The sequence below is a fragment of the Aphanomyces astaci genome, assembly GCF_000520075.1.
Source record: "Aphanomyces astaci strain APO3 unplaced genomic scaffold supercont1.67, whole genome shotgun sequence".
In the NCBI taxonomy this organism is placed as follows: domain Eukaryota; phylum Oomycota; class Saprolegniomycetes; order Saprolegniales; family Verrucalvaceae; genus Aphanomyces; species Aphanomyces astaci.
In genome coordinates, this window is record NW_009798330.1 from 232,604 (window position 1) to 247,513 (window position 14,910).

At 39.3% G+C, this 14,910-nt stretch overlaps 1 protein-coding gene across 2 annotated transcripts in view; it reads right to left on the reverse strand.

The window, feature by feature from the left end:
- The window catches only part of H257_15192, a 24,688-nt gene that overhangs the window by 6,866 nt on the left and 2,912 nt on the right, over positions 1-14,910 (reverse strand). The window contains exons 7-30 of one of the 2 annotated variants that reach the window (XM_009843206.1): positions 14,731-14,844; positions 14,161-14,240; positions 13,919-14,096; positions 12,821-13,045; positions 12,655-12,755; positions 12,058-12,381; positions 11,339-11,477; positions 11,143-11,203; positions 10,157-10,536; positions 9,326-9,477; positions 8,956-9,212; positions 7,871-8,135; positions 7,184-7,532; positions 6,438-6,504; positions 6,239-6,322; positions 5,376-5,784; positions 4,454-4,725; positions 4,264-4,401; positions 3,160-3,529; positions 2,151-2,298; positions 1,915-2,070; positions 1,241-1,339; positions 986-1,172; positions 192-312 (exon numbers count right to left, since the gene is read on the reverse strand). In XM_009843206.1, the coding sequence (XP_009841508.1) occupies positions 192-312; positions 986-1,172; positions 1,241-1,339; positions 1,915-2,070; positions 2,151-2,298; positions 3,160-3,529; positions 4,264-4,401; positions 4,454-4,725; positions 5,376-5,784; positions 6,239-6,322; positions 6,438-6,504; positions 7,184-7,532; positions 7,871-8,135; positions 8,956-9,212; positions 9,326-9,477; positions 10,157-10,536; positions 11,143-11,203; positions 11,339-11,477; positions 12,058-12,381; positions 12,655-12,755; positions 12,821-13,045; positions 13,919-14,096; positions 14,161-14,240; positions 14,731-14,844 (4,676 nt within the window). The remainder of the gene's footprint in view (positions 1-191; positions 313-985; positions 1,173-1,240; positions 1,340-1,914; positions 2,071-2,150; positions 2,299-3,159; positions 3,530-4,263; positions 4,402-4,453; positions 4,726-5,375; positions 5,785-6,238; positions 6,323-6,437; positions 6,505-7,183; positions 7,533-7,870; positions 8,136-8,955; positions 9,213-9,325; positions 9,478-10,156; positions 10,537-11,142; positions 11,204-11,338; positions 11,478-12,057; positions 12,382-12,654; positions 12,756-12,820; positions 13,046-13,918; positions 14,097-14,160; positions 14,241-14,730; positions 14,845-14,910) is intronic. The other variant, XM_009843207.1, reaches the window with a different exon arrangement.

The window sequence follows — 14,910 nt, forward strand, 5'->3', positions numbered from 1 at the left end:
TTAAAGAAGGAATCGAATCACAGGGATACATACACAACTAAACATTGGCATCGACGGATTCAACCAAGTTAATTTGGCTCAGAGGGGAACGAATTTTTATATAGGAACACACATCCGATGGCAAATACGAGCTATACAATTCTTTTTTCAAAATAACTAGTGTTGGCAAATATATATATATATATATATACCTCCAATGGAGACTTGAGGGCGACACTGAGCGGATAAATCAGTGCGTGGGGATGTTGCGACCCAATTGCACACAGCAGTCGATGCAACTGTGATTGAATTCGAGGGTGTGGCGAGTGAATTCTACAAAGCAATAATATCATTTAGCCACGTATATATATATATATGTATATATATATATATTCTTCATGTCAAGTGCGATGTATATATATATATATATATTGTCATTTCGACTGGAAGTGATCAATATGAGCCGAACCACACTGGCCAATCAAACTGTCTCTCAAAAGGTCAAACATCGAATTCAAGTGTCTGTGCCTGAAATTAGTGTGCAGAACGACACTCTTTCGTTACAAAATATGCATGACCAGAACCGATTATATATATATATATATATATATATGGTCCAATCTGTTCGAATTTGGACTTTCGAGTAGACTCGACTGAATTTGAGAACGTGTCTTAGCCAATCCAAGTACACTAACGAAACATTTCAACCAATCATCGTCGAGGTAGCCCAGTTCCAATGTTCCAATGTTTCATGTTTATAAACGTATATATATATATATCCATCCATCCATGCATACACTTCAAACTTTCGACACTTTCGACACTCCAATCGATGAGTCTCGACCCAGCGGCACCACATCCAACTATTGTATTTGACTATATATATAAATATATATATTCTAGTCGATGTTTATATATATATATAGTCAAATACAATAGTCGATGTTTATATATATATATATAAACACCGACTAGAATAGATTCCAAGTAAGAGCCTCCACCCTACCGAGCAATCAGCTGCGGAATCACAATCAACCACGTTTCGATATTGACACTCTGAAAGCCCGCGTTTAAAGCAGTGTGGACGTCGTGCTTATGGCCGTGGGCAAACCACAGAGTCAGCACACGCAAAATATCTTGCTGGACATTGGCAGCCCATCGAGATCGGCCCAATGCGATGCTTCGAAAGAAGCCTGTGTAGATGGATTAGTCGGGCTAGTAATACTAGTAGTAGTAGTAGTAGTACTAGGAGGAATCGTACCTTCGATGGCCGACACGACGTACGAGTCGTCGGGAGCGGTTTTGGCTGCGGGTTGGTGGTCCACCACGTGGAAATTCATCAGCGCCCATGCATGCCATGCTAGAATAATATATAACCAGTCATATATCTAGTATACGAGGGATTATACGCCTAGTAGTACTACTAGTAAACATGATACAAGTCTATGAACAAAATAATATATTTAATATATATACCGCACTATTTATTATAAGTATCGTTATATCGTCGAAAACCCATCCACCAACACGAAAACACAATCATCTACACTAAATAATAAACTCATATATCTCAACTGCATTGTGGTTTTAGCCACTACTGTTAGCGTGCAGTATATATATATATATACATATATATATATATACAACAATACTTAAATATATATAAATGAGGTAGAATTGTTGTGATTATTCCAAACTGGAGCGAAAGCATCGGCCGAAGAATTTAGCCAATCAGATTGCAGGAAACACGTCAATCCATCACTAATTCGTGCGTGCCTTTAATTAGTGTGATGGGCATCACCACTGCATATGATTTACATACAACATCCAGTGCAAAACCAAATCGTGATCGATGGATTCGCACTCAAGTCACAACTGTAGTTTCTGACAAAAATAAATAAAATAAATAAATATATATATATATAATATAGATACCTTTATAACTGGTGGGGTCCAACTCGGTGCTGGTTTTCAAAGCCGAGAGGACGGCAGGGATAGAAACTTTGTCCAGTTGTTGGTCGTGGATAGCCATCTGCCACTCTGCCCACTTTAATTGGCACTTGACCAGATCATGGGCATGGGTCGACGTGCCTACCCCGTCACAATCCATATTCCATGGCAACACGATCAGGTTTCACGGGTAATTATACACACAACCAAATTAAAAGTACCTGGGCGACGGGCCGACAGGGATTGGACAAGTGAGCCCAGTTCATTCAGAGCTTTCGACTTGTCTCCAACTGCCCACAGATGTTTGAGATAAGCAAACGCAATGCGATACGGGTCGTGCTGGGAATACCCGAGGGAAGCAAACCCCACCTACATATATATATATACAGATAGTTTGGTGATAAATATATATATATATATCGCATAGGATTCAAAACACATATACGGGATATGATATATAGAGGAATGTTCCCGATTCAATATTATTATTATTAGGACAAATCAACTAGGGGATGATGGCATTCTATTCGATTCAAATAGCCATATCGATCGCTCCTATCTTTGTTTTATCATCATATATATGTATATATTGCCATATCCGTTCCACCACATTGGACTTTTGAGTAGATTCGAATGAATGGATCATATGTATTTTAGAAATATCCTAGCCAAAGTATGCATAACCAAGAACGTGCAACCAATCATCGACCAGCAAAGATTCACCCAGCCAAAATGTTCCGCTTTAATTTGTAGAATCATTGTATACCATGCATTGAAAATAACTAGACCAAATATTTCAGCGAAATGCACACACACTACATATATATATATACATCTAAACTTACAATCCATAGACCAATGAACCATCGCGATGCCATGGAACTATCAAAAACCACAGCCCACGAAACTCTCATTGATATTGCAAACACACTCACACGAATCTCAACCTCCATTTCAAACCCACTGATCTTTTATATATATATAGTTATGTTTATTCTAAATAGGAGCGATATGGCGAATGAAGTACACAAGAATTGACCAAAGGGGATGATAGAGCCAATCAGGTTGCAGGAATCTAACCATCATCAAAGTTTGATTGGCAAACCAGTTTACAAACATCAGGAACAAAGATTCAATCAGTGTATCCATGAATTTGGCAAAACGCAGCCCACAAGTCCACATTGCGAGTCAACCTGCAATATATATTTATATATATATAAAATATTGTACCGGTGTAAACGCTGTGCGCCAGTCGTCAATCTGATCTCGCTGCCTCGTCACAGATAAAGCGTGCGTAAATACCTTGAGACTCAGAGCCAAGTGATTAGATTGGCGGCATAAGCTGGCAAATTGGAGCCACGTGGCTACGTCTTCATGGGGGCTTAGCACGAGCGAGCGCACCGCCAGCACATGCTGCCACACGTCCACCACCCGTTTGCACCCAGCTAGCCGGTTAGACCACATGGCCACCATGTGACGTTTCAATAAGGGCGCATCCTCGGGCTTGGATATGCACATCTTTTTGTATGCGACGATTTCCTCGAGTTCACTGAGCTGCTGCAGTGTAATCATGGTGTGGTACGCACGCAAATAGGACTCGCTATAAACATACAATATAATGAAATCCATATAGACAACGTGGATATATACGGATGGTATCAAGTGCACAAGTGAATGTATAGAATAGTTTGGTGTGTCCTATTTAAAAGGCAAGTCGGGTACGAGGTATGACATAGTTATATATATCGAAAAGGGTTTGCTGGACAACAAGAGAATATACCAAGTAGAGAGAAGAAAACGCTGGGGACAAACGAAGATATCAACGATTTCAATGGATTTTTTAGTTTATACCCTATTTATGCAACATGGAATATATGTATATATATAATATACACACAACTCATTATCGGAAATCGCATCTCGCAGGAAAGAAGACTACGATCTCCAGTTACTTTAATCACACAATTGCAACTTTTGATCTCACAATCCCAACATATTATATAACACTACTAAACACCAACCGCATCTCGGATAATAATATGATTCCAACTTGTTATAACTCGATCCCAGCGTATTATAACTCGACCCCGACTTGTTATAATACGATCCAAACTTTTTATAACTTCGACCCCAACTTGTTATAATACGATCCAAACTTATTATAACTTGACCCTGACTTGTTATAACACGATCCAAACTTATTATAACTCGACCCCGACTTGTTACAATACGATCCAAACTTATTATAACTCGACCCCGACTTGTTACAATACGATCCAAACTTGTTATAACACGACTACAACACATTACTGTATCGCATACAAACATTCGTACCCGACGAGGGCGCCCAGTGTCGCATCCAGTTCCTTGCGCGTGGTATCAATCCACACTTGGGCGTCTTCAAACTGATTGTGGTGCACCGCCAGCACCGATTTATACAATGCACACAGTCCATTCAATTCGGAATCGCCACTATATAAAACTATTATCTCAACTACTAGTATTTATATATATATATATATACCTCGACGGCGTGCCCGTGAGCGACCCCATACTCGGGCCAGTTGCTAAGACGCCGCCAACATACTGCTCCATGGTACTCCAGTCCCGAAGCCACCAGCAGGCGCGCGCACCCAGAAGTGCCACCGTCTTGACCAATGATTCGTCCTTCAGTCCCCGTGTCACAGGGTCAACCGTATCCCATACTTGGCGAGCCAATTCCGCCAGTTGATCCCACTCCCCCAATGCCTCGAGGCATCGCATTTTGCCCGTACACGCGTCCAAGTCATTGGGTGTCTACACAATCATATTAATGATTAACAAATAAAAAAACAATTTTATGATTAATAAAAACTAGTCTATGTTATCGAGGAATACGAGAAATAGATGCTTGGGGATAGAGATGATTGATCCTGACATCATAATCAAATGCGGTTGGTTTATGTATTATAACAAACCAATCGAATACATGAACCAGTCCAATACATATGAACATCGCTTGCAGATTTGATATCATCTTATCACATATTTAGATGGTGTAGACCCATTCATACTTGTCGAAACACATAAACTGAATATATATATATATCTAGAACTTGGACGTATTCTGACATCCAAAACAATACAATATTCTTTTCATTTTTCGTACATTTCGAAATACAATGTACATAGTTCTCTATATTATCTATATAATCCATATATAAATAAATATACATATATATATATATATGTATAGCCCTCTTGGCACATCGGTCCTCCAACCCAGCAAAGTTGTATTCAAAGCATACACGATAAACAGTACACACCCATATATGAATATAGCATATATATATATCTAGCCCTCGAGGAGTCGCATACTGACATCCAACAACGTAAATCCGTCTCCACAAGAATACAATGCACATACTTATATATATATATATATTTATATATATATCTAAAAGTACCTCTTGTAGCTTGACATTGTACAAATCCAATGCGTTGTCCCAGTCTTGTAGCTTTTCAAACCAGCTTTCTTTGACGTGGATGACACTTTTGTGGTGCAATTGTGCGTATTTTAAAATGCCCACAGCCGCTTCGGGCTGGCCCACCTGGTTATTAATCGAAATCAGAGCTTCGATGCACGTAGAAGGCGACGTGTGAAACTCGAGCTCCTTGTAGTGCAGTGCCTTGGCATAGGCGTGGCACTTCTGCGCCAGTTCGCCCAGTTCGCGAATATCAATGGGCAATGCCTCCACGTCATGCTCCATAAACTCTGCCAGGTTGAGCAAAGTCTGCAGAATCTCGGCGGGAATTGTATCGCTTTGGAACGCTGTCTCCAACGCCCGAACCAAATAGTCTTGATATTGTTCGAATCTATACGATTATATATATATATATATATATATATTGTGTACAGTTGTTTCTATATGATAGAAAATAACAACGACAGACTCAGCATACACACAAATAGCCATACAAAAAAACGAATAAAGTGTCCAACATGAGCATATGGCCATATACGATAGGGATTGAATTGAAAGCCCATTTGATCAAATCATCTGTCATAAATATGATTATTATTAAAATTGGTATCAGTTTTATTCGATATATATATATATATATCGAATAAAACTGATACCAATTCATTCCATTCTATATATGTCCTATATAAATAAATAAATAAATAAATGTATATATATATATATATATGTCTCATCAACTCGAATACATACACACGAATAAATAAATGTGGAATATGTCGAGAAAATGAAAATCATATCGGCACATGTGGCGTCATTCACGATACGTGTGGTTGAAGTGTACGTACAATTGGTTCCAGCACGAGACAAATGCCGAATTAAACAGCGCCCTTGCCAGTGGATTATAAGCTTGCGCCAACGAACAACATGATCTAGAAATAATATATCGTCAAATTAGAACGCGATATCAAATTTGTGTTAACTTTATAGATAAATGTTGGGATATGGACAAATATGAATGTATTATTTTTTGTGGGACTAACGTACCGCAACGCCGCGGAAGGGGATTCCCGCAACAGCTCAATGGAAAACCGGCGCATCCATTCGAGCCAATCTATTGAAATACATCAAAATACAATATTCGTGAAAAATATATTCTACATATTTCAAAATATCCAACCAAAAAAAGCAAAACGAAATATATATTGTGATGGCATTCACCATTCATGTACGAGTCCCCAACATAAAGTAGATACAAAACACCGATGAAAATACAACGAATTATCCCAAAAAAATATAAAAATATACATGCACCTAGCCAATCATATTTCACCATGGAGAAATTTGAACCAATCAGCGGTCATCAACGTTAGGCCCCATCAAACACAAAGGTTCATCTTTCGATAATCCGTATACCGTTTTACGGAAAAACGAATGAGCGTCACAAATCCAACTCAAAAATCCATGCTCTTACTATATATATATTGTCAAAATCCGTGGCCATTGTTTGGCGTTCCAAGTACAAGAAACTCGAATGGAAATGATATATATAATATATATTTGCCACCAAACTGCAATGGAAATAATATATAATATATATTTGAAAATATCCTCGCCACTCAAACGAAACAACATTGTTCAATCCCTCATCTAGTTTAGCCCTCCAGTTTAGCCTCGTGCAAAATTTCGTCGTTTTATGTGTATATGCCTTGAAAAAAAGCTAAAAATCTGACTCGAATCGATAATCCGCTTTTGGGTGAAAAGGGACATATATACATATAAATAATATATACCTTCTTTTGTGGATCGTTGCGATGCTTCCCACGCCCGCTTCAAATTAGCCTGATTAACATGGATCGCATTCGCATTGGGCGACTCGGGCGACGGCGGAGCGGACGCCGCGGCGGTGTACCAGCCCTTGAGCTCTGCCGAAAGCACTTGGCGCTGAACCATTTCTATGGAAATGCGCTGGTTTGGAGTATTTAGCACATCACTCCACGACTGAATGGCGGCCACGTGGTCGGGTGACGAAATCTGCGACAGAGTGCTGTCTACGAGGGACTTGTAGCTCAACCACCCGTCTTGCAGTTGATATGCAATCGCGCCCAAGCAGTACACGGCCGCGTCTGTAAACTTTCGAGTCTACATGCAAAAAAAACACGAGGATATCAATTTATCTAACTATTATATATATATATATATATATACATTCGACGTATTGGACTCTCCAACACAGGTCAAACACACAACGCAGGTTATATATATATATATATTGAAGACACCTTAGTGACTCGAAACAAAATTATACAAGAGACTGCCAACCCAACCACACTAGGATCGTCCTCATCACACAATGCAGCATTTTTTTTACTATTCCATCCCACAGTACATATATATATATATATCATCGACTAGTGTGTTGAAACCAAAAACAGGTAGAATGCGGCATTTATATATATATATATATTTTTATAGTGTACCTTATCCGCGTTGAGTTTGACCATTCGATGCAAAACCAAGAGCAGCCGGGGCCCAATATAATGCTCAAATGACTGGCCCAACAAGGTCAAGTGCGCCAGCAGTCCCACGATCCACGTCTTAGCCTCCCACGGTGTATCGGCATGCTCCAGCAGCCGAATCAGAGCCGGCATAAGCACAAATACGCTGTCTTCTACGGCAGGCCCACTCACCAGCAGTACATGCACGACTTGGATTTGCACAGACGACACCAACATCCCACTGTTCCTGTATAAATGTGTCAGCATAATATATATATATATATATCACATAGAGGTGGATAGGAAATATAGATTTTGGCCATACGGCTTTGATATTCCAAACATAAAGTGGAAGGGGGGAGGTTGATATATATCGACATAGGAGGTTGCTGCATGCATCCCCCACTTGACAGCCAATCGATGAACGAATCAAAACCCACCACATGAATTAAACGACCAATCAAAACCCACCATAAGAATTAAACGACCAATCAAATCCGCTCTCTTGTTCCCAGTTCATATCGAAGAAGTGTGTGCCGTAAATCCGTGTGACATTGGACAATTTCACATACAAAACTCAGCACAACAATCTCCAACTGTCGACGAAAACCACATAGACGTGTCGCCCAACCCATTCAAATTGGTGTAGCGTTGGATATATATATAAATATATATATCCAACGATACACCAATTTGAATAGGACATTTATATATATAAATATATATAAATGTCCTTTGCAAAGATACAAAATAGATACACTTTATTCAATTCCATCAGTATATTGTCTAGTCGATTATTCGAAACTGGAGCCGTCAGCAGAATCAGTCTTCAGAGAATAAATTAATAAATCGTCTGGGCCAATCAAATCACGTTCTGGTAAACATTTCTGCCAATCCAAACTACGTTTGACTCAGTCCCTCCGCATTGGGCAAAATTATATATACATACTAATCTTTGTATAGTATAGATTTTTTTACACGTTTCAATCAAATGGATTCGAATGCTATTTGGCAAAATGACTCTCCAAATTTGGGTGAAATATAAACAATATATATATATATCGTACTCTGGCGATTCCATCAAGTCCGAGCCCATGGTACCAGGCGCGGCATGATGCAGCGGATCGGACGTGGCGCCAGACGACAGCGCGGCGGCGGCGGGAAGGGCGGCGGCGGCGGCAGTGGACGCATGATGCAGGGGCGACGGAGACAGGTCGTTGTTGGGTGGGTTTTGTTGTTGGGGCTGAAGAACTTCAAGCAATCGAGGCAAGAGCAGCGGAAAGTACGTTTGTTTGAACTCGGAAGGCGCAGCGCGGGCCATTTTCTAATCGAGACCGATAAATATATATATATATATATATCACATGGTTTTCAATTGCAAAAACATATTTTGGTTGGGACAAATATATATATATATATATATTGATATGAGCGTACCTCGATCAATTGCAAGATGGGGCTGAGATGGGACCGCCAGTGCCGAAGCATGAGCGTGACCATGGCCGGGAAAAAAGGACTCAAATGACTTTGAACGATTGAAGTCAGCGTCGTAACTTGGAGGAACAGCGAGTGCCGCAACCGAGGCTCGCCTACCCAACCAAAACGTCAAGGTTTGAATATAATATATATATATATATATATATATTTGCCGTTGAGTGATATACAACAATAAACCAAGAACCATTCGCTGCATATATATAAATATATATCGGCAGATCAGTAAGCCACATTGTTAGGAAAGGAAAACCCCAAGTCGCTACATCTTGTTTTCAAGGCGAAGTTGGAGACCCAATCGGCAGACAATTGATCGACCAATCAAAACACACCGAAGATATTGATTTTGGCCAATCAAATTCCACGAAACCATTTTAGCTATGCAATGAGGCACACCAACCCTGATACTTGGACTTTATATATATATATATATAAATATTCGATCGGATCAATTCCGAAAATCAATCTGAATCATCCAATGTTGCTTGAAATGACCATACATAATATATATCCATGTATATGCCCATATCATGCGGACAAGTCGACAAGACAGGATAAGCACTAGCCTCCTCCAAAACAGAAATCAAATATATATATCTATTCAACACAGATATCAATAAATATCTACCTATATCCTTCCAAATATCATCCCATCATGTCGTACGTCGTCCATGTTTTATACAACCCATTCCACTTTCAAACCTATATATATATATATATATATCCTCGCCAACCCAAGGTCAGACCGTGTAGATATATATATCATATACATACCTTTGTCCAACACGTGCAAAAAGGGCGGCATGATCGCCGGCAGAAACTGCACACATTGCAGAGACAGCGATTTGAAGATAAACATGATAGCTTGGATCACTCCGTAGTGATGCACCGCCAGCGACGGTTCCCTCAATATGCCCAATAGGGCATGAATCGCCACTGTGGGAAAGTACGCTTCATCTGCGACAGAGAGCGGGGGGGACGCGGGGGCCGACTGCAGAGCCAGGTGCATCGGGTCCTCTTCAGCTGATGTTTCGGGGTTGGGGGGCGGCGACGGGTGCCGACGGGTGCCGACGGGGGGGGCGGTGAATAGCTGGAGCTCAATCTGCTGCTTTTCTTCATCCTGGGTTGAGGGTAGGGGTGTTGGTTGTTTGTCCCTACAGAATGTTACTAGTGATTACCTATATTTAAATATATATATATTATATTTTTAATAAAATCAATGTACATTGAACGTGGAGCGACCGACATATAGAGAAAAAGAATGAATCGACGACACGCAACCAAAATATTCAATGGACAGGAGAAGAAACGGCAGATTATGGGTTTGGTTGAGCCAATCAGATTGCAGAAAATCTTCATTTTTTTTGACTTGAATTACGGTGATTGCAATCGACACCACGCTAAGTACGTCCATACAAAAGTCAGGACAAATATAATCGCATATCAAAAGCCCAATATTTGGTGGATGTTTCCATCCAAATGGCCAATGTATTTAAAAAGGGTTGACGTCCTTCAACAGATCGAGCCACGCCAAATATGAGTGACGAAAACAACCTGTTAAATTGAGTTGTATATCAAATGTCGCAGGTTCAGCGATGAATAAACGGTTCATTCACGCCGAAATGATTGAGTAGATATATGACAACACAATACAAATATTTACAAGAGTCGAGTACATATCATTCCCTACACTAAAAATTCATGTTAAATATAAAACGCAATGAAAAATATATATATAAAAAACAAGCGATTTATCGTACGGAATCTCCAATGTTGACGCCCTCGCCACGCAAAACTTGTACTTGTACGGGTCCAACGCTCCTAAATATACACAATATTTCATGAGAACTACTAATACATACAATCCTTTATACACTCTACACCCGATCGTGTATATATCGGACATAATACCGATGATATATATATATATATATAATCGAATAATAATGACAGTACCCAAGATCCCCATAGTCTTCATAGCTTCCCGGCGAAGAGACCAGGGTGTGGCGGCAGTGTGTTGGAGTAAATCCAATAGAACGTGCAGCACTTTGGGGTACGTTACGTACGGCTGCACGACGTTGCCAGTGCTGGTGGTCTATATAAAACAATAGGCTAAATGATCCCGTTCATTTGATGTATATATTTGCCATAGAAGAATCATCACATTGGACGGATGTATATATATTTTCCAAGTTGGCTAGTGTGAATTCAAAGATGTGACATCGCCAGACAAATGCGCGATATACCGACCAATCAAAACACTAGAAACATATAAAGTGGCCAATCACCGAGAACTGGAACGTTTGGATCTTATAGTAGTAGTAGTGGCTATGTGATTGTGCGTAAAACGCTACATTTCACTCGAAACGATGAAAATCATACAAAACAACCTCCCCTATCGAAATAGAGTTAAAAACCTTCTTTTTATACTTATTTATTATTCTAGTATAATATTTTTATAATACATACAATCTTATAAATCATCCTATGTGTATATAACATAAGATTGAAGCTTTTATTCAAACTTATATTTTATTCGAACACTGGTAAAGTTAGTCAAACGTCGTCCCATCGTACACAGAAATCCTATCTCCCAAGACCTCATACAAAAAAGCCCACAAGCACATCATATTTATATATATATATATTCCATCAACATAACCCGTTGTGTTTACCAGTTGGCCGAGCGTAACCAGTGCCACGTGTCGCTTGGACAGACTGCTGTGGTCCTGCAGAGCGTCCAATATCAACGGAAGCAGCATCCCTTCGAACGGCGCCATCTGCGTCTGCACCGCCAGACTCAACGCGCCCAAAGCCGTGAGCACCGCGCTAGAAAAGTTGGGATTTCCCTGCAGTTTTAGCTTGGGCAGTAGCACGTCCAGCACCCGACTCAAGTAGGGCTCCACAAGGTGTTGAGACCCGCGAATGAGTTTGGATAGCAGTCGAGTGCTTTCTTCCATCATGCGAAGATCCAATGCGTGCTCGAGTTCGGTCAGGAGCTAATAAATATATAAATATATTTGATTTGTTTGTGTTGAAGTAGCATAGCATGTAGCATGGATTGGTTGGACTAGGGAGAGTAGATCATGCAACAATAAACAATAACAAGCATTGCCGTGATATATATATAGATATATATAGTTTATACAATAGATTACAAGTTCATTCAAATCATACATATAAATATTGAAACAAAAAAAGGCGGAATTTCAAACGAACAGCAAGCCTATATATATATATATATATATATATATATAGATCTTTCCACATACTTGAATCAGTACGCGTCGAAGCAAGGGCAAAATATACGCTGGGTTTCGTCCGGCCAATCGATCCAACACTTGCATAGTCAATTCTCGAATCTCGGCTTGTTCTACTCGCATCAAACATATATTTTTATCAAACTGACTTCGTCTCAAATATATATATATATAATACCATCGTTGACCAGGTAAAACAGCAAATTTACATGCGATTCTTGGGCGAGCCACTCGTCGAAAGGAGGCTGAAGTGCCTCCACTACTGTCTTCCGAACTGTCCAGTCCTGATCTGTGAGACCCACTTGGAGCAGCATCTGAAGCATATGATCGACCACTTGACCAGAGCGGCCGCGCTTGGGTAGGGCAGGGTCGGGGTGGCACAGTGTCGCACATGTGGTCACGGCTATACATCACTTTTAGTAAATATATATATATATATATATATATATACAGAGAGAGAGTGCGTGTTTAGAGTATGTATATTATTGATACTGATGTCACTATATATATATATATGTATGCGTATGAATTTTTAGAATTTTAGATTGAATCAACCAATGGAATCGACAAAGTCAGGGGTAGATTGGATATATATACATACAGTTGAGAGAGCATGTATGTATGTAGGGTATACTACTACGAGTGTCTATATATGATATATATATATATATATATATATATATAGTTAATCCGAAGGAATTCTCAATGAACAATCGATTTGAACTGACACAATAATCCACCCGTGTTGATAGATTAAAATGCACTGTAGCATATGTATTTATTATATATATATATATTGTCAAATCGATTCGAAACTGGAGCTGTCAGCAGAATTGACTGATAAGAGGACGAATTCAAGAGCCACCTAAGCCAATCAAATCACGTAACTCTGTCGAGTTTCTGCCAATCCAAACTCTGGAATCGGTCGCATTGGGCAAACTCGCATAAATACTAATCTTTGTATCATCTAGTTTATACAAGCTCAAAGTCGATCAAATGGATTCGAATGCTATTTAGCGAAATGACTCACAAGTCCAAATACCGGTGCAATGCACAATATATATATACTTAGCGTTTTTAAGAGTGTATATACGACTGTATATTTGTACTAGTACATGATTATAAAAAAGAAAATCGACCAAGGGTACAAAGTATCGAATATTCACACATTGTACAACATAACGTCGTAATCTTACATTTAGTAACGGGAAACACGTCGTATTTCAATCACAAATAAATACAAGATATATATATATATATATATTTCCAAACATACCTTGTTTACGAACCGACACGTCAGGGTAATACAAAAACATGCTGACGTGGTCTTGGACAAACGGCAAGATTGAGAAAGGACCTCGAAAGTCAAAGTGCCCCAAAGTATTTAAGCTCAGCAGGAGCATTGCGTCGCTGTGTGGGTTGCTGCCCCCCACTTCTTTGGTTTCATCAGGTTTCTATATATATATAATATTATTTCTATATATATATATATATATCATATTGACTGCAGTATCGTACGTCGGAAGATCGAAACGGTAGCGAAAACGTAGAGAACCCGCCTCCTTTGCGTGGATCGTCGAGGGTTGTGGACGCCGGACCTATGACCCGCAACATATATATTTTTAGTTAAAATATATATATAGATATCAAGATTTAGGCAATATAAAAGCACAGTCGTCGATTGTTTCAATGGAATTGCAATATACGAGTTGTGCACATATGGCGGTGGTCAATAGGTGCATGACCAAATAATTTGCATTTAATATTCTTATCGGTACCCACATCGAATGTTATAGTAGAGGCTTTTGAACTGACGAATTCAAAGAGTGATTGTATGTCAACTGTATTGAAACATATCGAAATAGACCCAAATATACCGAAATAGTCCAAAGCTACTGAAATAGACCCATAGACACGAGATCAAAAGATAAGTGAAATATACCCAAATACAAATATACTGAAACAAACAACATAAAACAGACCCCAATATATACTGAAAACGAATCAAATATACTGAAAATAGTCCCAAATATATACTGAATAGACCCAAATATACTGAAATATATCTATCGATATCAAAAGACATACGTTGTAGCACTAGGGCAATTTCATGGAGCAGGCGTTCCTGGACCCACGTCTTGACGGCGGGGACGGTCTGTACGATCTCCGTCAGCGCTTCAATCAACGCCTCGTTCAACCCTCCTATTTGTATATGCATATATATATCAATACTTCATTAATATATATATATATATATATATATATATA